This window comes from Trachypithecus francoisi, unplaced genomic scaffold (genome assembly GCF_009764315.1).
Source record: "Trachypithecus francoisi isolate TF-2019V2 unplaced genomic scaffold, Tfra_2.0 Lachesis_group12, whole genome shotgun sequence".
Classification (NCBI taxonomy): domain Eukaryota; kingdom Metazoa; phylum Chordata; class Mammalia; order Primates; family Cercopithecidae; genus Trachypithecus; species Trachypithecus francoisi.
The window spans coordinates 120,439,805-120,461,595 of NW_022681457.1; the positions used below are offsets into that span (position 1 = coordinate 120,439,805).

Sequence of the window (21,791 nt, forward strand, 5' to 3'; positions counted from 1 at the left end):
GAGACCAGTCTGGCCAACATGGCGAAACCCCGTCTCTACTAAAAAATACAAAAATTAGCCGGGCGTGGTGCCGCCTGTAGTTCCAGCTACTCAGGAGGGTGAGGCAGGAGAATCGCTTGAACCCAGGAAGCTGAGGTTGCAGTGAGCCAGGATCGCGCCACTGCATCCCAGCCTGGGTGACAGAGCAAGACTCCGTCTCAAAAAAAAAAAAAAAAAAAAAGCAGCTTTTGATAGGAATTGTTTCTAGAATCAAATAAACGGGTCTGGAAGGAACGCAGAGCTCACACTAGTATCTTCAGGTAGAAGATTTGGGGCAGATACAGTAGCCTGTGGTAACCCCCGACCTCCTCCTTGACATTTTCCCATAAACCCTCCCCCCAAGATGTGCCCGAGGAGGAGCTGGTGGGGAGGGAGCCCTACCCATTCCAGGAACTGTGGGAGTTGGCGGGTGGCACACCCAGCAACTGGGAGGAGTTGAAGCCGGCCAGGCCCTCCTTAGGTTTGAGTGTGGATTTTGTCCCCAGGGATAGGAGACCACTGAAGGGTCACAGCAGGGGATGGGAGGGTCTGCTCCTCCCCCGTGTGCCTCACTGATGCTGCCCTCTCTGCCTTCCCCTGGCTCACTCATCTCCCTCAACAAGGCTCCCAACCTGTCCCTCGCCACCTCCCGAGCACCTCTGCTGTCTCAAGGACCTGCTCTTGTTTCAACCCAGCCCTCCTCTCCTGGGCCTGTCTTCTCTGCACCAAGTAGGTCCTCATCCTTGTCACATAAACAAATGAGCAAAGGGACGGCCCAACAGCCGACAGGAGAGCTCATGAGCCCCACAGGCCGCCTCTGGGCTGCTGAAGGTGATGTGTACCAACCCCTTGAAGGCCCTCGAGGGAGCTGGACTCCCTCCTTCAACACTGGAGACCATCCCTCATCTCAGTGTCTGTGCTCACCTGTGTGTGTCTTCTCACTATTCAGGTTATGGTGTCTACGTATACCCAAATTCTTTCTTTCGATATGAAGGAGAATGGAAAGGAGGGAGGAAGCACGGTGAGAAGCTTCTGTGGTTTCTTCTTGCAGCTGCCACCCCACGGCTGATGAAGCTGGTTTCTCCCCGGGAGGCTGGGTGGGCAAGTGGCATTTCCTGTAGCTTTCGAGCCCACTGTACCCCTGGTGCTTCCCTGGCTGCTGGGGGTAAGGCTGGTTGGACGGGAAACAGAGGCCTGCGAGACCCCCCTGGAGGGCCACCTTTAGCAAAGGAAGCTGCAACTTAGAAATTCTCCCCAGAGGTTGAGTTAATTTGTCTTTTCCAGAGTGAAAACTGGCTTTATGGTTTATTTCTGATTATGAAGAGAACCTACTCTTGGAGTAAGTCCAAGCAATAGAAGAAAGCGTAAAGTCAGGCCACGCACAGTGGCTCACACCTGTAATCCCAGTACTTTGGGAGGCCAAGATGGGTGGATCGCTTGAGGTCAGGAGTTGCAGAACAGCCTGACCAGCATGCTGAAACCCCGACCCTACTAAAAGTACACTGGCTGGATATGGTAATGCACACCTCTAGTCCCAGCTGCTTGGCAGGCTGAGCCAGGAGAATCCCTTGAACACAGGAGGCAGACGTAGCAGTGAGCTGAGGTTGCGCCACTGCACTCCAGCCTGGGTGACAGAGTGAGACTCCATCTCAAAACAAAACAAAAAACAAAGAAACCAAGTATAAAGTCAATAACACCTGTACCCCCTCAACCCCAGGCAAATGCCATGAACCTTCCATAGTGTGGACCTTCCCACCACTGTGCTCCTCTCACACAGTTTTGTATCTGCCCTCTGCCAGTTTTCTTTTCTTTTCTTTTTTTTTGTTTTTGTTTTTTGAGTTTTGCTCTTGTTGCCCAGGCTGGAGTGCAGTGGTGCCATCTCGACTCACTGCAACCATCGGCTACCAGGTTCAAGCGATTCTCCTGCTTCAGCCTCCCGAGTAGCTGGGATTACAGGCACCTGCCACCACACCCAGCTAATTTTTGTGTTTTTAGTAGAGATACAGTTTTGCCATGTTGGCCAGACTGGTCTTGAACTCCTGACCTCAGGTGATCCGCCCACCTTGACCTCCCAAAGTGATGGCATTACAGGCGTGAGCCACTGCGCCCAACCACTCTGCCCAGTTTTCTTTCTTCTTTCTTTCTTTTTTTTTTTTTTTTTTTTTGAGACAGTCTTGCGCTGTCGCCCAAGCTAGAGTGTAGTAGCTCGATCTCGGCTCACTGCAACCTCTGTCTCTTGGATTTAAGCAATTCTGCCTCAGCCTCCCAAGTAGCTGGGATTACAGGTGCGTGCTACCACACCTGGCTAAATTTGTTTTGTTTTGTTTTGTTTTGTTTTTGAGATGGAGTCTCACCTTGTCTCCCAGGCTGGAGTGCAGTGGCATGATCTCAGCTCACTGCAAGCTCCGCCTCCCGGGTTCACACTGTTCTCCTGCCTTAGCCTCCCAAGTAGTTGGGACTACAGGCGCCCGCCACCACGCCCAGCTAATTTTTTGTATTTTCAGTAGAGACAGGGTTTCATGGTGTTAGCCAGGATGGTCTCTATCTCCTGACCTTGTGATCCACCCATCTCAGCCTCCCAAAGTGCTGGGATTACAGGCGTGAGCCACCGCGCCCGGCTGGCTTGTATTATTTATTTATTTTTTTTAGTAGAGAAAGGGTTTCACCATGTTGGCCAGGCTGGTCTCAAACTCCTGACCTCAAGTGATCTGCCCACCTCAGCCTCTCAGAGTGCTGGGATTACAGGTGTGAGCCACGGCACCTGGCCATTCTGCCCAGTTTTCTCATGGGAGGTTGGTCTTCTGGCGTTTTTCTATATGAGCTATTTTTGTATCTGTCAGTATTTTCTATATTTTTAAAACGTTTAACTTTTCTTTAGTGTTTTTGCTATGCAGATGCTTCTTCTGTAGCATCTGATAGGAAAGATGCTTGTCCACCAGGCAGGCGTGAAGGCTCCTGTCTGTGGCTGCTGTCAGAGCCTGGCCTGGGCAGGATGTTCCCACTTTTAAAAGGTGCTCTTCTGTGGCGCTGTGTTCTGCAGACTCTCTGTCCTCACACTGACAGAAGCAGGGTGATGGGAGTGTCCCCTCAGGAGGCTCAGGGATAAAGTCTCAACTGCACTTTTATTTGTTTGTTTATTTTTGATGTGGGGTCTCTCTGTGTCACCCAGGCTGGAGTGCGGTGGTGCAATGACAGCCCACTGCAGCCTCAACCTCTTGGCTCAAGTGATCCTCCCACCTCAGCCTCCTGAGCGGCTGGAACCACAAACACGCACCACCATACCCGGCTAATTTTTAACATTTTGTGTAGAGTCAGGGTCTCTCCACATTGCTTAGGCTGGTCGCCTGCACTTTGATTGCTCTGCTTGTTCTGGCTGAAGGCGCAGGTTGCTCAGGCATGTTTCGGCAGATGATTTTGAGAGCATTTTTTATTTTTAAATACATGTATCGCATGAGTGATGGAGCCAAACACAGGTTTTGAAGGCAAGCTCTCCATTCTGAGAAACGGGCCCCACACTGCACAGGGTCATTGCAGTCAACCCAACCACGGTCTGACTTTACACAGCGATTTCTCCTGCCAGGTCACGGGAAGTTGTTATTTAAAGATGGCAGTTATTACGAAGGGGCGTTTGTGGACGGAGAGATTACGGGAGAAGGCCGCCGGCACTGGGCCTGGTCAGGTGAGCTCTAGCCGGGATGGCACATTCACTCCTTTCTCATAACCCATTGGGCTCAGTTGGTCCCACGAGTCTAGACGCAGAAGGCGTGACGTGTAGACAGGAACCTTTGTGCTGTGAGGAGCCTGGCCTACCCAGAAGGCCTAGGGACCTGACTGAGTCTCTGTGGTCACCTCTGAGAGCAACTCAGGCTTCTGGAGACACTTTTCTGGAATAAAGATTTCTCTATCCCAAGTTACACTATTTCTTTTTTCTTTAAAGCTATTTCAGCCACATTGTATCCCTAGATGGGAAACCTCCTCTGGGGACTCCCGTGCTCGTTGCCAGAAGCTGTGTCTCCAGGAACCTCAGACCCTCACGCCAGAGGGGTCGGTGGGTTCTCAGTGGAGGTCTTTTCTCTCCGGCTTGGCTTTCAGTTTTTGTTTTTTTTTTTGGAGATGGAGTCTCGCTCTGCCGCCCAGGCTGGAGTGCAGTGGCCGGATCTCAGCTCACTGCAAGCTCCGCCTCCCGGGTCTGCGTCATTCTCCTGCCTCAGCCTCCTGAGTAGCTGTGACTACAGGTGCCCGCCACCTCGCCTGGCTAGTTTTTTGTATTTTTTAGTAGAGACGGGGTTTCACCGTGTTAGCCAGGATGGTCTTGATCTCCTGACCTCGTGATCCGCCCGTCTCGGCCTCCCAAAGTGCTGGGATTACAGGCTTGAGCCACTGCACCTGGCCGGCTTTCAGTTTTTAAAGAGCCAGGGGAAAAGCTCACCCTTCACCCTGCAAACTCTTACCAGAGGGTCCTTTGCCCTCGGGATAGATGTCCGCAGAGAGTGTCTGCCTGGGGCTGTCTGCGTGCCCAGCTGCTGGGGAGACCAGACCTGCTTACCATGTTTTCCCTCATGAACCAGACTAAGTAGCACAATGGAGGTGGGGCCGTCCATTCTGGAGTGGTTCCTGCGTCTCATGGGTCAGGGACAGAGGAGAGCCGACTGGGGCCACAGCCCTGAACCGAACCTCATGTCTCCCCTTCCTTCTTGTCCACACGCAGGGGACACTTTCTCTGGACAGTTTGTTCTGGGAGAGCCTCAAGGATACGGCGTCATGGAGTACAAAGCCGGCGGATGTTATGAAGGGGAGGTCTCCCATGGCGTGCGGGAAGGTCTGGCGTCCACGGGAGCCGGGTGCTGTGAGGGGCGGGTGCTTTCAGGGCACGGGATCCTACGTCCGCTTGGGTTCAGGAACCTCTGATGGGGCCTATCTGACTTCAGAGGGTGGGAAAGAAGGTAGGGGGCCCACGCTATCTTCTCCCCACCCCCAGACCGTGTCCTATGCCCTGCATACACCAGTATGCCCACCAGGTCCTATGGCACTTGGTGCATCTCTGTCATCCGCTACTGCGGAATAGATGCCCATGGCTTAGGGGTTAAAATGGCCGCTGCTTTATTAACTACTCCTGATCCTGGAGTCAGTAGGTTGGCCTGGGCCCTGCAGGGAGGGGCTTCTAGTCTGGTCTCATGTGGGGTTACTAAATGGCTATAGTCACAGCAACTCCGCCAGACCTGAGGGTCCCTGACATCCTCATAGGCCTGGGAAGCCCAGCTCCTTGCCCAGGAGTCTTGGACAGCTTGGCCACTTCCTCTACCTTCTGTTGGCCCAAGCAAGTCAGGAGGCCAGACTCAAGCTAGGAGGGGGCTGTGCCCTGTCCCTCTACCCAGCCAAGCCAGGCAGAGCACGGTCCACGGTCCCACAGCCAAAAGGCCACCTGCACCCAAGACAGGAGTCAAACACGTGATACTCTCCACCACAGATGGAGCTTCTTTTTCCAGTGTTTTTCTTATGTTAAGAATCTGAGGTCAGGTGTAGTGGCTTACGCTTGTAATCCCAGCACTTTGGGAGGCTGAGGCAGTCGGATCACCTGAGGTCAGGAGTTTGAGACCAGCCTGGGCAAAATGGTGAAACTCTACCTCTACTAAAAATACAAAAATGGGCCGGGCGCGGTGGCTCAAGCCTGTAATCCCAGCACTTTGGGAGGCCGAGACGGGCGGATCACGAGGTCAGGAGATCGAGACCATCCTGGCTAATACGGTGAAACCCTGTCTCTACTGAAAAATACAAAAAAAAACTAGCCGGGCGACGAGGCAGGCGCCTGTAGTCCCAGCTACTCGGGAGGCTGAGGCAGGAGAATGGCGTAAACCCGGGAGGTGGAGCTTGCAGTGAGCTGAGATCCGGCCACTGCACTCCAGCCTGGGTGGCAGAGCGAGACTCCGTCTCAAAAAAAAAAAATAAAAAAAATAAAAATAAAAATAAAAATACAAAAATGGCTGGGCGTGGTGGCGCACGCCTGTAGTCCCAGCTACTCAGGAGGCTGAGGCAGGAGAATCACTTGAACCCGGGAGGCAGAGGTTGCAGTGAGCTGAGATCATGCCACTGCACTCCAGCCTGGCGACAGAGCGGGACTCCATCTCAAAAACAAAGCAACAACAATAACAAAAAAGAATCGGAAATACTCTCAAATTTCTGAGTTGTCCAAAATCTGAAAATGCCACAGTTTACTGAACTCCCATCCTCTTGAGTTTCTCCTTGTTCAGGTGAAGCCCTGCCTCCCTGTGAACTTGAAGTTTCCTGTAAAAAGAAACGACAGGCCCCAACTGCACCCGGCCTCACCCCAGCAGGACGCAGAGCCTGTGCAGCCTCAAATGGCAGTCTGCAGGGTCCCTCAGCAGCACCTTTGAGAGCTGGACCTCAGGGCCATTTTTGCTGCCCTGTCGGCTGACCGACCTGTCCCAAAGCACATCTGCCCTTCCCATTCAGAGCCTCACCGAGCCGTGCCAAGGCCCTGTGTAGCCAGGCCTGGAGGGTTATTCATGCTCCTGGGGAGTCCTGAGCCCCATGCCTCCTAGACTTACCACTTTCCTCCTACCTGCCCTCTGAGGAGCAGGGAGGCAGATCCTTTCTCAGATGCAGGAGGAGGCACAAAGCCAAGTCTGTCTCTTGGTCCCTTCTCCAGGACACGGGTTTCTGGTGGACCGGGACAGACAAGTGTACCAGGGCTCCTTCCATGACAACAAGAGGCACGGCCCTGGGCAGATGCTCTTTAAGTGAGTATGAGTCTTGGCAGGTGCTGCCCAGCGTATGACAGACAGGACAGTTGTGAGGCCATGTGGCCTGGGGGTGTAGACAAGACTGCCGTGGGACCCCCCGGGCCTGTTCTGGCCCCTGCTGTCCACCTGCCACCCCTCCAGTGCCAAGTTGTTGAACCACGTTCTGTGGTTTCGGTGTTATTCTGTAATTTTCCCCTTATTGATTGAAATTGACCGATTGTGTATTTAGTAGATAAAACATCACCCCTCCCATTAAAATACCTCCTGAGAAAGTCAGACTGGCAGCAAGATGGCACCACAGGAGCTTCTCCAGGTCTAAATGAGGATGGGGGTGCCCTCTGGCCAGCAGAGCCTCCCGCCTCCCGAGTGCTAGGCGTCTTCAGCCCGTGTGGAAATTCCCACGGCGGAGTCTCAGCCTCACTGGCTCTGGAGACTGCAGCCCCCTCCTGTTGCCTCTCCGTGTCATTTCCCATTTTGAGTGGCGGAGGCTAAGCGTGTCCCGAGCAGGCCTGCCATCAAGGGTGGGGGTGGGCGGACATGTCCCCGCCGCCTGTTGTCGGCCCCCAGCCGGCCCTGGCGAGGCAGGAGCTCTCGGGGCCATCTGCTCGGGCCTATTTTTGCCTCCGTCCCGCAGTGCCTGTGGAGCCCGGTGGGAGGAGCCGGTCTGAGTCACTGCCACCACCTGGCTCCCCCTGCTGAGAGTGGACTCTGTGCGTGTGTCCCCCAGGAACGGTGACAAGTACGATGGCGACTGGGTCCAGGACCAGCGTCAGGGACACGGGGTGCTGCGCTGCGCCGACGGCTCCACCTACGAGGTACCCAGGGGTGCACAGCACCTGCTGCCCAGAGGGTGCGGGCCTCGTGGGGGCGGGGCGCGTGGGGTGTGTGGGGAGCCTCACCCTGGCAGCTTCTCCACGTGCCAGGCCCTGCAATTCCCTTATCCCGTGTGGGAAGATAAGTTTCCCTCTCCCCTCACAGCTCCCTGTCGGGAAAAGGGAGAAACAAACAGGAGTGTATTCGTATGTGTACCTTGTATGTACTCGGGAGGCGCGTGGAGAGGCGGGGAAGCTCACAGGCGGCCCTCACCTTTGACTGAAATCCCATCTTCAGCCAAACCAAAGGAAGAAGGGTGTTGGGGGCCAGTCATGGGATAAGGCTTGTGGTGCAGCTAAGGCAGGGCCTTCTCCACCTACAGGAGCCTTTGCGCCTTGGTGATCTGGGGCCTTTCTCTTCCTGATACGGAGAGGATAGACCCTTACCAGTGGAGTTTCCTTTACGGACGCAAATTTTTCTTACAAAAGGGAAACTTCTACTCTGTTTTCAGAGCTTCTCCTGTGTCTGCAGTTTCTCAAAATAATCAGCTCAAAATAGTGCTGATGCCAAAGAGGCAGATTTTGAGGTGGTACATTCTGGTCTGTGACAGGCCCTACAAGGCAGGGACCAGGATTGTTCTCGGCCTGGGGCAGCAGCCCCATGAGTACAGAGAGCAAATTTCAGGATGTTTGGAGGAGAGGATGCCAGACTTGTTGACAGGCTGGATGTGCGGGCAAAGGCAAGAGAAGAGTCCAGGTTGGCACCTGAGCTTTCGGTCTGAGCGTTGAATGGACAGTGGGGCCTGGTTCAGGATGCAGCCAGGAGGTAGAAGCAACACCCATCACTCCAGTGGGGAAAATGTCATGAAAGAGTCGCTAACAAGGACGAGGCAGTAGCTACCAAAAAGGGCCAGAGAAGGAATACCAACATCGCAATGTCAGGAGGGTCCCAGAGACAGAGCTGCTGCAGTGGAGTCTAGCAGTGGCGTGGTTGTTGCTTGGGCTGGGCTGCAGGCCTGAGCCCCTGGCTGGTGGGAAGGGGAGGCTGCTGGTCCACAGCCTGGGGGAGCTTCCCAGTTAACCAAGCCATCCCCCACGCTGGCCGTGAGACACCAGCCCAGTCGAGGGCCTCAGGAGCCCAGGTGCTGCTGTGTGAGGCTGTCACAGCCATGAGGATGACCATGACTGCAAGGGCTGTGAGGGTCCCCTGAGCGTCCAGCAACACTAACAGGAAGAAACCACACGTGCAGGTCTCTCAATGCAGCACAAGTCACAGCCAGTCAGGACTGCCATGGCCGTGGAGAGGAGTCCCTCGTTCCCTAGAGCCTTGGGGCTGCTTTGATGAGAAACGCAACATTTAATTGTGTGGGTCGCAGAATTACAATGTCAGTTGAATTCCCTTCCTTGCCAAGATTCTCGTGTGAAAGTTGGAGCAGTGGTTGGAGTGAATAGTCCCTCGAACTGGGAGGAAGCCAGCACCCTCCTGAGACTCAGACCTCAACAGAGAGGGTGTGGCTGCCAGCCCAGGCGGTAGAGAGGTTTTCTAGGGTGCCAGGGGCCAGAGCTGCTTCTCAGGAAACTCCCACTGAGGTGCAGGAGACGCTTGCCGGAGATCAGACCCTGTGGGGTTTTCCACAGGCCACTGGCCCCGGCCATAGGAGTTAAAGTAGAAACACTGCTTCCCATAGTCCCGCCTTGTTCTCTGTTGACAAAACCTGGCATTGCACTTGCTGGCAAAGGAGAAACATTGACAGGGTCCACTTCCCATCAGGGAAAAGTGGGCAAGGAAGGGGGATGCTGGGAACTGAGAGGTGGTGGGTTGGCAATTGGCATGGGGCCACACGGTGATGGAGGAGATGGGGGTGGGGATGGGAGCCTCATCCTGGCTGGCACAGCTGTCCGCTCCACAGCAGGGCCTCAGAGGTGGTCACATGTGGGGCCCCTGGAAGGGTGGTCAGGTGGGAGGTGCAGTGTGTCTCCCCTCCACATGCATGTCCACCCTCCCTGCTCTTGAAACAGAGCCTCCTGCTTGGGTAAAAGTGCCATCCATGCCCACTCCGGGGACTGCCAGCCCTGCTCAGGGCTGTTGGCCATTGGCAGTGTCCTTGCTGGACCATGGGCGTCCTTGTCAGTCTCGCTGCTGCCCCTGCTGGCCTGGGCTGGTGCTGCAGGTTCTCACCTGAGCCATATGCAGGAGACACTGCAGCCAATCCACGGCTCTGCCTCTCCTCCCCGGGGACGTGTGTCCATCATCCTGCAGGACCAGACTTCACTGCGTGCTGGGGCAGCCACCACTCCCTTGTCTTCACTCTCCAGAACGGCTGTGAGAGAGTGCGGCCAAAGGAGTCTGGGCAGAATTCTCTTCTCCCCACCCCAGCACACCCGGGCCCCCAGCCCACTGCCACCATGACGATTCCCTCGCCTTGCAGGGCTGGGGCAAAGCTGGGGCCGGCGCTGGTGCGCAGCTCTGGAGCTTGGGCTCGGGTGTGTGGTTTCACTTCCTGGATGCGAGGCGCTGCTGTCAGCCTTTTGGTGCCTTGGCTTATGGTCCCCACCAGTCCGTGCAGTGTGCAGGTGAGGAAGCTGAGGTGCAAGGACAGCAGGCTCCCTCACTAGGCAGTGGCAGCACGGCCCTGGGGGCCCCCGGCCACTCACCCAACCCTCACGTTCCCTGAGATTCAGGAGGACCTGCTCAGGGCCTATCTCATGGCCCAGGGACACAGAGGTGCTGCCTGCTGCCAGACAGCGCTGTCCGCTCCAGCCTGGGCTGGGCAAGAAGCAGCTCCTGTTCTTCCAGAGGACCATGGACAGCTTCGTCCTCCCCACCCCTACTCCCAGCACAGCCCTGTCCCCAGAGGCTGTTCTGTCCCACAGGTCCCCTGGCTGCCACGCAGGTGCCAACTCGGGTCCACGCTGCTTGCTGGTCACCAGCACCCTGGGCCGAGAGAGAGGACCAGGCAAGGGACGGCGCCCTCCTCCTGGGCTGACGGCAGCAGGGTGCTCAGCGCATCCACCAGGGGGCGGCCCAGCCCTGTCCCGGCACCACACTGGCCTCCCCGGGAGCTCCGAGCTTATTCCCAGGCCATAGTTTGGACAGGCGAGCATGGCCTGGGATGGCCGCTGGGCCCAGGGGCTGGCTGGGTACTCCTGAGAGCCAGGCCCCCGAGCCGCCCCCCCAGCCTTTCTGCTTGGGATGGTTTTTCCCCTTGGCGCTAAAGCCTTGAATTCTGCAGACGGTTTTGCAGAGGATTTCTATGAGAGTCTTGGTGCAAAACCCTTAAAGTGACCTATATTCCCGGGGACTATAATATGACCTCCCCACTCCCTCTGCCGGCCAGGCCCAGAGGACTGGGAGATCTGGGCAGGCCCTGGGACCGCCTGCCCACCAAGGCCCACACACCCTCACCAGGCAGGCCTGTGGCCTGAGCCCTGTGGGGACACTGCTGTGCGCCAGTGCTCACTGCCCTGTGGGGTGCCCTGGGCAATGTCCCCGGTGGCAGCAGTGCCCTGGCCTTGTCCACACCCCTGACACCTGCAGGCACACACAGACTGTGGCCAGCGAGCTGCCCGCTCCTCCAGTGCCTTCTCCGGGCATTGCTCCTGCCCAGACCGATGTAAATGCTACAAACAGAGCAGGGCGCCGGAGGCCAAGAGGACAGGCTGGGCCCCCATGCCCTCAGGTCAGGACTGGGCCGGGGCCGCCTCCCACATAGCACAGCCATGGCTGCCAGACTGCACTTCAGAGGAAAGAGGTTTTCACATGGCTGTTTGGGCAAGAAAACATTACCAGGTCTGTCCCGCGGACTCTGGTTAATGAGGAGAAGCAAAGGCGCTGTCGGCTCCGCTGCTCAGTTCTCTGTGTCTTAGTGCTGGGCCCTCCGGTCACAGTGCCTCTCCTCCACCTTCATCCTGGAGAGTCAATGGCATCCACCCGGAGAGGCAGCAGCTGCCAGAGATGGGAGTCACTCCACACATCCTGAGGGCTGGCCAGAGTGAGGGGACAGCTGTTCCTTGTGGTGTCATTAGTCAAATATTTAGCCTGCTTTAAAAAACGCTTTGTCGGCTAGGCATGGTGGCTCACACCCGTGCTTTCAGCACTTTGGGAGGCCAAGGTGGGAGGATTGCTTGAGCCCAGGAGTTCAAGACCAGCCTGGGCAACACAGGGAGACCCTGTCTCTACAAAAGAATTTTTTAAAAATACAAAATTAGGCTGGGTGCGATGGCACACACCTGTGGCCCCAGCTACTCAGGAGGCTGAGGAGGGAGGATTGCTTGAACCTGGGAGGCAGGGGTCATAGTGAGCTGAGATCATGCCCACTGCACTCAAGCCTGGGCGACAGAGCAAGACCCTGTCAAAAACATAAAAAACAAAAACACCAACCATTTTGTCATGGTAAAATCCATATAATATAAAACGTAGCATCTTAACTACTTTTTGTTTTGTGGGGAGGCGAGGTCTCATTGTGTCGCCCAGGCTCATCTCCAACTCCTGGGCTCTAAGCACTTCTGCCTTGGCCCCCAAAGGGCTGGGATTTCAAAGGGCGCGAGCCACTGCACTGGGCCATAACCATTTTTAAGCATGCAGTGGAGTGGCAGGAGGCACATGCACATTTTGTGCAGCCACAACCACATCCACCTCAAGAACTTTGTCACCTTCCCACCCGAACCTCCATCCCCTTCCAACATGAACTCCCCACGCTCCCGCCCCTGGCGGCCACCGTTCCACTGGGTCTGGAGACTCTGCTGATCTCGGGGCTCCTGTGAGTGGTGTCCTTTCATGCCAGGCTTGTTTCACCCAGCACGGTGTCCTCAGATGCCTCCATGCTGGAGCCTGTGCCAGCCCCTCCTTCCTTCCTAAGGCTGAGCCGGGCTCCCCCCATGTGGACAGACATGCTTCTCTGCCCCTCTGTGGGTGGACTCTAGGGAGGCTTCCCCTCCTGGGTCCTGTGGGTGATGCTGCTGTGAATACGGCTGCAGAGAGAACTCTTCGAGGCGCTGTGGGTGAGACTGCTGCATCGGATGGTGATTCTGTTTTTAATTTTTGAGGAACCGCCATGCTGTTCTCCACAGCGGCCTCACCCTTTTACCTTCCCGCCCACAGTGCACACAGTTCCGGTTCCTCCGCAGCCTCCCTCACCAGCACTGCTTATTTTCGGTTGTTTTTGTAAACGGTTCCCCTAATGAGTATTAGCTCTCTTAACAATGACCACAATGGAGACGCAAGCCCACCCACTGTCAGCTGTGGCCAGCACTGCGCACCCGGTCTCCCCCTCTTTGACACTTCTTGGTGACTGTGTTCTCCCCCAGTCCTGGCCACCAGCCGCCCCCATCCGGGAGCACCTGCCCCTCACCATATTGGTGCTGCAAGGCTTTGTGGAGTGCCTTTGTGCACAAGAGTTTGGGCCGTTTTGTTTCTTCCCTGGGAGCTTAAGCCATCACTCGAGGCCACGAGGCAGACGCCAGGCCCTTCTTGGACACTGAGTTGCCTCTGAGAACTGCCCTGCCCCTCCAGCCACACCCCAACCAGCGCCGGCTGTTTGTTTTAGAGATCATTTTATGTTCTGAAAAGACAAGAAAATGGTGAGTCCTTCTCTCTCTCCTGGCCTTCGCCTCTGCCCACGTCGGAGCATGCCCTTGGCACCTCCTACGTCAGCTCTATAGTAGGAGAAACTCCAGGAGACATCGGCTGCTACCCAGGGCACTGTGAGCTCGAGGTGGCAAAGCCTTCCAGGAGACCTGTTCCCCTCTCGACAGCAGATGTGTCTCCTGCAAACCGTGTCTCCTGCCTTGCAGCCAGTATTCCTTAATGCAGAGCTCTATGAAGAAACTTTTTTAAAAAAATGCATTCTAGAAAAAATACATTCCTGAAAATACACGTGTTACAGCTTCTTCTGACAGAAAATAAGAAGAGCGGGTCCCAAAGCAGAGGAGGCTCCTCTTCCACAGGGATGGGAGCAGCTCAGGCCGGGCCCACAGGGACGGGAGCCCCGCAGCTCAGGCCGGGCCCAAGCCACAGAGGTCCTGGGCTTCGAGCCCCCCCCACCAGCCTGCAACGCCTCGGCCATCTCTGTTCCCCGCACTCCTGGTTTACGGCTTACTGCCTCAACCTCCCAGGACCCGAGGGCTTGGGCAGGCCCCACACATCCTCCGAACATCCTCGGTGGGAGCTGGACCAGAACTCGGAGCAGACAGATCAGAGGCCACGCGTTTGTGTACACATCAGAGCATCTCCTACCCATGTTGGCAGCCGCGTGGGCCGCCGGGCGTCCCTGGCTGCATCAGCTGCACCATGAGTGTTGGCTGTCTCACACACCGGCTTTCCCAGAGTCGCCACTGGGTGCCGAGCACCTGCTCACCGCACGGAGCAGGTGGCTCCTTCTGGGCAGCTTTGCCCGCCGCAGTCCCCCAGCCTCCTCTCCTCAGCTGGGCATGTGTGGGAATGCCCACCCAGGGGCCTCCACGGGGCCTGCAGCCTCCACATTCGAGCCTACTGCCCTCAGACCCAGGGGTCACAGTCCAGGAAGCCTGGGCCAGTGGGGGTCCCCTGGCGTGCATGTAACACTGAGAACCATGTAAATAATTTGGGGCGTTTGAGCACGCATGGCCTTTGGGGAGTCTGGCCAGCTTGCCTCACGTGGACCCCCCACCACCCTGGGGCAGAGGAGGGGGCCGGCTATCGGGACACCAGGGTTACACTAGGGCAGAGCCCATGTCCCCTCTGGAACTCCTCATAGTTCATACCTTGAAGCCCAGGCACTTGAAATGGGACCAGCGAGGTCAAACACAGGACCCCTGGTCCTCACTGTTATCAGGAAGTGACACAGATGACCAGTCCTCAGAAACCGGAGCTAGCCCCACCCTTCCCACCATGGCACAGCAGCCCCTGGGCAGTCGCAGGGCCCAGGCAGGAGGGTCCGGCGGGCTCCTCACTCATGACATGGCCTGAGGGGGCTGGGCAGCTGATCCTGGGAGCCCCCACCTGGTGCACCAGGCCATAAACCTCAGCAAAGGCCCCGCCTGCTTCATGCCCAAGATTTGTCAATTTTGGGGGGTTACTTTCTCCAGACCACAACACCCTGAAGGCCGACACTGGGGAAGGCTAGAGCCCCCGCTCTTCGCCCCCACCTCTTGGGGCTGTCAAACCCCAAGGAGCACCAGACCCAGGATCCCCCAGGAGGGCCGGAGGCAGGAAGTGCCTCATGGTGCCAGGGCAGGGTGGACGCCTGACTATGGCCTGAAAACAGAGGGAGTTGCTTCCAATAAAGCACGGAAAGAAAACAGCATGAATGGACCAGAAGTACTTCCCAGAGTGAGAAAGGAGAGCGCTCACAACCTCTTCCACCCCAGGCTGCTTGGAGTGGGCCAGCACCAAATCAGTCCCTGCACCAGCCGAGCCGTCGGAGCTCATCGACTGTCAAGGAAGGTGTGAGCCTTTGGCCAAGTGGTGCTGGGAGCTGGGGAGAGCTGAGCACTTCCTAGGGCCTCCTGAGTGCTCTGCCACCTGGCAGGGCAGGGCAGGGAAAGGAGGGCCCCTCACAGAAAACACCCTTATGGTCTTGGGGTCACCTTTGTGACCGAGGGGAATCGTATGTGTATCACCATCATCCTGCACGACCGCTTCCTGACTTTGGAACCACTGTTTGCCTCTTTATTTTGGGTGTGGACCTGGACCCCAAGAAGCCCTTCCCCAAAGGTCATGTGACCATCACCACCTTCCTGTGTCCTGCACCATACACCTGTGCTCACCTGGGTGCCAGGCAGTGTCCTGGCAGGGAGGAGGAGGGAGAGCAGGTGGCGGCGTGCCCATTCCTCTGTCCCGGCCTCTCTGTGACTGAGGCCCTGCACATAGCTCTCCACGCTGGGCATTGCCCTGGGCTGTGCCTGGGTGCTCCCTGAGGCCCAGGCGGGAGGCGGCTGCTCCAGAACTTTCAATGCCCCAGTCTGTGCCGTCAGCAAGGGGATCAGGAGCCTCCCCTGCACCCTATTTAATAAGCTCCTGCTCATTCCTGCCTGGGGTGCATGCAACAGAAACCGAATTGTCAAAGGTGTGATTGATAACATGAATTAGACAAGACCATGCTATTGGATCCGTTGCATTGATCACTCAGATGTGCTTGGACTGACCAAGTGCTGCATGAAAGCTTGCCCGGCTCCGCCCTCCCACCCGGACACCAGCGGTGAGCACCGAGGATGCTGAGCCCTGAGCTGATTGCTGAGCACCCAGGGAGGGGGATGCCAGGCAGGCTGGTGCCACATATGTGAGCCGCAGCCCCAGACCAACCATGGCTGGAGTCACTCACCCCAAAGGTGGGCTCTGCACCTCTGCGTTTCTTGTGACCTGAGTGTGTCTGGCTTCCCCTGCCCAGCCGTGGCCTCACTGGGTACTCACCCTGGACACTATATGGCAGCTGGTGCTGGCCCTGCCCCGCAGCTCCACCTTCCTCCTCCTGAAAGCCCAGGGCACCTTCCAGAGGCCAAGCAGGTAGAACAGGGCAGAGACCAGACATCACCATTCTCATTACTGGTGGTGACAGGGGCCCCGGACGCCCTGAAGAGCCCTCAGCTGTGAGCTGACTTGCGCCTCTCCCCATCCAGCGTGAATGAGATGAGAGAGAGAGGACAATATTCCCAGGAAGGGACCCTCAAGAAATGCCAGTCACATGCAGTGGACTCCCGCCCAGTTTGGTGGGAACGCCTGAAGTCACAGGACAGAGAGCTGAGGGGGCAAGGCCGAGGGGAGGTGCTGTGTGCATGCCAGGGCACCCACAGCCTCCAACAGGCCTTGGCCTCCAGGCACACCATGCAGCAGCAGTCAGGACAGCCCATGGACTCCGCACCAGTGCTTGGTGTCTGAACCCCAGAAGCACTCTCACTTGACCCCACATGCGATCAGCTCTGGGACTCCCATCCACTGTAGTTGCCAGTGTGGGTGGTGCTTGCCCAGGGCCCAGGTGGCACAGTGAACCGGACTCTGATCTTCAGGGCAACTGTCTGGACAATGGGGTGATGTCAGTGGTGCGCTCAGCTTGGAACATTGCAAGAATGCAGCCGGGTGGGTGCTGGCTGGGATTTGGGTCTGGGTGCTGGAGGGACAAGAGCCTCAGGAGCAAGGGCCCTGTCCAGACAGCAGCCAGGTCTCTGCCCACCTGGCACCCCCAGCTGGCTGCCAAGCCTCTCCTGAAGCTGAGAGCTGCCTTTTTGCTGCCTCTGGGCACCCACGCGGGCTGCCAGTTGTCTCGGATCAGATCGGAGCCCCCTGTCTGGAGGCGTGAGCCGTGCTCCTGGCCCGCCGCTGTGAGTGGCCCCCGCCCTGCCCTGCCCCCAGCTGATGGCCTGGACCCAGAGGCTCCTCTTCAGCCACTCTGCAAATGCGATCCACACCACCCCCGCCCCCCGCCAGCCCCGCATGCACCGTGGCTCTCCCTGGCCTTTGGGGCCATCCAGTGGCCTTCAGGGCTGTCTGCAGAGGCCTTGTCTCCCTGCGGCCGGAGAGAACTCTGGCACCATCCACTTCTCCCTGATCTGCCGCACTCCTCAGCCCTGGCCCTCGGCCCTCCTTGTCTCTTCCCACGCATCCCAGGGCCCAGGATCCATGGAGAGGCCCTGGGAAGGCACACACTGCGCCCTGCAGACCTGCCGCGGCTGCCTCGGGGTTCGCCTGGGAAAGGCACCCAGGGAGGGCCAGGCAGGGAAGCAGGAGCCCCCTTGGCTCCTGCCGAAGAGTGAACAGAAGCAAAACGTGCCTTTGGTTAATTTTTCTTCTAATAGAAGTAATTGAGAGTCAAGTGAAATACCGTTGACATTTCCCATGAAAAGAACCACCCTGCTATTTCACATGGTTTTCCCAGGCTTTGTTGTATGACTTGGAAACCAGGCTTGTTATGAAGGAGGCAGAGTTGGGGTGTGCAGCGAACAGGCGTTTCTCCCAAGTGCATGGGCACGTTTTCTCAAACTGTGTTTTTTAATTGGCCTCTTCATGTACAAATGAGCAGTGTAACGGACAAGCAGGGCACCTTAATCCCAGCGCCACAGTCGGCCAGTTTGCAGGTTCAGGCCTCCTTTGTGATACATGCCACAAACGCAGTGTCTTTGTATTAAAAGGATTTTTGTGCTGAAATGTGCCCGTTCGAGGTTTTGTTTGCATTTTATATACTGTGCCATTGTTCCCATACCTCCTGGCATCGTTAAAATTCAAAGGGGAGTGTATTTTACAAAGCAAATTGGATCGCATTCTAATGAAATATAGTTTCTCACCACCAAGGGACAGGCTGCAAGGACCCTCGAGATGATGTGGTTTTCTAGCAGCCTTTGGTCCTCGGGCACCGCTGTAGCCCCAGGGAGCTGAAGTGCCATGCGGGGACCCACCTAAGACCCTTGGGAGCCACCAGCCTGAGCCTCACCCTTCTGTCTGCAGGGACAGTGGCACAGCGATGTCTTCAGTGGACTGGGCAGCATGGCCCACTGCTCAGGGGTCACCTATTATGGGTTGTGGATCAACGGCCACCCAGCAGGTAGGTGTCCCTGCCTTCCCGTGGGCACTGTGAGGTCCACTGTGGGGTGTGTCCCTGGCCCCTGGGCAGTCACATGGGAGATACTGACCCAGAGCACACTGGGGAGGAGTGGGGTGCAGTGGAATCTAAAATCCCATCCCTTTTTAGGAAAAACCTGTTTGAATCTGATGTCAGAAGTGCTCCTGCTGCAAGTGGGGCCTCCCAGATTTGGGGCCTGAATGTTTGAGGGTGACCTGGTCACAGCTGCGCTGTCCCCCAAGTGGCTTCTGTCCAATTTCCCTGAGCCCTCTGCACTGTGATGTGACCGAGGGTGGCCTCGGGCTCACAGACGGACCAGCCAGTTGGGCCTCCTCTGGGGGTGCCTCCCTGAGCCACCTTCCCTCTTCCTGTGGTGTTCCTCGTGGCCTCTGAGTGGCCTCTCGATAGATTCCAGGATGAGGGTGCCACCCCAGGGGTCAGTCTGGCCAGGGACATGACACTCATCCAAACCTTGGGGCCAAGTTCGTGACAGGTGCAGGTGCCGCTAGCACCGACTCGGGCTCTGCACTGGGGATACCTGCAAGGTCTCAGCCCAGGGAGCCCCACACATACCTCCTCGGCTTGGAGGACCTTGGAGGACCAAGACCTGTTAGCTGGGAGAGGTCACAGGGTTGACAGGTAACAGTAACTGCTGCCCCCAGCACAGACCTGCTGGCCTGGGCTCCTCGTGGAGGCTGAGGTCTTGGGGAAGGCAGAAGTGGCCAGGTGCCTGGGGAGCCCTGAGAGGCAGGTCCCAGCACCCGCACGCACACAGTGCACCCTGCAGGGGATCCTGGGGCAGAGGCCGAGCCTGGGTCCCGGCCCAGATGCTTCTCCCTCAGGTGGAGTCTCCCTGAGGGGCCCCTGGATCCTCAGCAGAGCCCTCCAGGAGCGTCTTGGTGACCTCACCTCAAGGGGAATAATCCAGATCCCAGCCCCTCCTCCCAAAAGTCTCTTGGTCCTTGTTGAAATTCCTAAGTGAGAAAAACGGGGCAAGAGGTGCAGGACGTAGCCTGGCTTCACCCTGAGGAGGGTCTCCTTCCAAGCCAAGGTGGGCTCTGGCTTTGCCCCCAGAACACAGCAAGAGCTCCCATGGGGGCCAGAGCTTCAGGCCCTTCCCCAGCCCCACCATGAAGTCCAGGGCACCCGCCACCCTGTGTAGCAGGCGTCACCTGTGCTGCCTTTCAAGGCAGCCTCAGATTCCAGGCGTTCTCCCAGCATCTGCTTTTAAAGCCCCTCCATTGTGCTTTGCTGGAGGCCAGTCCATAGTGGAGAGTCAGGGATGGCAGGTGGGGGCAGGGGTGGTGGGCAGCAGGACACGGTGTGACAACACTGCCCACAGCGATGCCCCACAGGCCCCAGTACAGCAGGGGCGGCCCTGGCTGCCAGGAGGCACTGGCCAGCCAGTGGACCCACCCTTGCTGGGCCTCGCCCCAGCCCCAGGTCCAGCACCTCAGGGTGCTGACTCAGACGCAGGGAATGCAGGGCCTGAATCCCAACCAGCGGGAAGACATGCCGGAACATTCCATGGGCAGGAAAATCCTACAGCCCCACACCGCCCACTTGTGTCTCTTGCGTACTCCGTGGTCCCTGTGGTCCACTTGATTCGATTCCACAGTGCTCCGGGCCAGCAGAGCCGAGCCACACGGTCTGAGTGCAGACGACTGCCCGGGTCGCTGCTCTGCAAGGTGGCTCGTGGGGGGCTTTGGCCCCAGCTTATGCTTGTGTTCCAGCTGCCACACCGAGCTCTGGTCGGTTCCCGGGGCGCCCACTGCTGACTCAGCCATGGGGTGGGTGGGGGGCCGTGCCAGTCACCGCTAAAGCCACACTCTGTCCTCTCCCAGAACAAGCCACGAGGATCGCGATCTTGGGTCCGGAGGTGATGGAAGTGGCCCAAGGGTCTCCCTTCTCGGTGAACGTTCAGCTGCTGCAGGACCACGGGGAAATTGCCAAGAGTAAGCATCTCCGGGGGAGATGACCTAATGTTTCCGAAAGAGAAACAGGCAGCAGGTTCTTAAGCAGTGAAGATGCGGACAAGATGTTGCATGTGGTTCCTGAGGCACAGAGGTGACTTCGTGCCCAGAGCCTGGCAGAGAGGTCGCAGGCGTGCCAGCTCCCCTGCCAGTCAGGGCAGCCATGGGTGTGTGTGCAAGCATGCGTGCACATATTGTGTGATGTGCGTGCTTGTGTATGTGTGTGCATATGTGTGTATGCCTTAGGTGTGCACAGGTCTGACTGTGTATGCATGTGGTGGGGGGCACGCGTGCATGCATGTCAGTGTGTCCTTCCTTTTTAGGAGGAATAGTCTCCGTTCCAGTGGTGGGCCACTTTCTGCTTCCCCACTCATCTGCTGGTGAGCGTCGCAGTTGTTTGCACCTTGGGCTGTAGTGAATAGTGCTGCTGTGAACATTTGTATACAAGTTTCTGTGTGAATGTGTTTTCATTTCTCATGGGTATGTACCTACAAATGGAATTGCTGGATCACATGGTAGATTTATGTTTGAACTTTTTTTTTTTTTTGAGACGGAGTTTCACTCTTCTTGCCCAGGCTGGAGTGCAGTGGTGCAATCTCGGCTCACTGCAACCTCCGCCTCCTGCGTTCAAGCGATTCTCCTGCCTCTGCCTCCCGAGTAGCTGAGATTGCAGGTGCATGCCACCACACCCTGCTAATTTTGTATTTTGAGTAGAGATGGGGTTTCACCATGTTGGTCAGGCTGGTCTCGAACTCCCAACCTCAGGTGATCAGCCCGCCTCAGCCTCCCAAAGTGCTGGGATCACAGGCATGAGCCACCGCACCTGGCCTGAACTTTTGAAGAAACTCCTAAACTGTTTTTCCAAAATGGCTGCAGCATTTTACAGTCCTGCCAGCAATGCATGAAGGTTCAGATTTCTCCGCATCTTCCCAGCACTTGGAATTATGTCTTTGTGTAGTAGCTGCCCTGTTGGTGTGAATTGGTAGCTCCTCGTGATTTTGATTTGCATTTCCCTAACAACCGTTGATTATGAGTGGCTCTTGCTGTGCTTATTGGCTATTTGTTTATCTTCTTTGGAGAAATGTCTATTCAAATATTGTACCCTTTGTTGTTGTTGTTGTTGTTGTTGTTGAGACGGAGTCTCACTCTGTCGCCCAGGCTGGAGTGCAGTGGCTGGATCTCAGCTCACTGCAAGCTCCGCCTCCCGGGTTTACGCCATTCTCCTGCCTCAGCCTCCCGAGTAGCTGGGACTACAGGCGCCCGCCACCTCGCCTGGCTAGTTTTTTGTATTTTTAGTAGAGACGGGGTTTCATCGTGTTAGCCAGGATGGTCTCGATCTCCTGACCTCGTGATCCGCCCGTCTCAGCCTCCCAAAGTGCTGGGATTACAGGCTTGAGCCACCGCGCCCGGCCTCAAATATTATACCCATTTTTTAAAAATCGGACTGTCAGTCAGTACAGTGGCTCACACCTAAAATCCCCGCACACTTTGGGAGGCTGAGGTGCGAGGATCACTAGAACCCAGGAATTCTTTCTTTCTTTTTTTTTTTTTTTTTTTTTGAGACAGAGTCTCGCTCTGTCGCCCAGGCTGGAGTGCGGTGGCGCGATCTTGGCTCACTGCAAGCCCCACCTCCCGGGTTCACACCATTCTCCTGCCTCAGCCTCCCGAGTAGCTGGGACTACAGGTGCCCGCCACCAT

General features: G+C 56.9%; 1 protein-coding gene across 6 annotated transcripts in view; it reads left to right on the top strand.

Moving 5' to 3' along the window:
- The window catches only part of MORN1 (MORN repeat containing 1), a 68,832-nt gene that overhangs the window by 782 nt on the left and 46,259 nt on the right, over positions 1-21,791 (top strand). The window contains exons 1-8 of one of the 6 annotated variants that reach the window (XM_033228654.1): positions 166-849; positions 968-1,039; positions 3,599-3,697; positions 4,727-4,837; positions 6,686-6,776; positions 7,507-7,594; positions 18,006-18,102; positions 19,965-20,075. In XM_033228654.1, the coding sequence (XP_033084545.1) occupies positions 558-849; positions 968-1,039; positions 3,599-3,697; positions 4,727-4,837; positions 6,686-6,776; positions 7,507-7,594; positions 18,006-18,102; positions 19,965-20,075 (961 nt within the window). In that variant the 5' untranslated portion in view covers positions 166-557. Of the gene's footprint in view, positions 1-165; positions 850-967; positions 1,040-3,598; positions 3,698-4,726; positions 4,838-6,685; positions 6,777-7,506; positions 7,595-18,005; positions 18,103-19,964; positions 20,076-21,791 lie in introns of those variants that run through there. The other 5 variants (XM_033228653.1, XM_033228657.1, XM_033228658.1 and 2 more) reach the window with 5 other exon arrangements.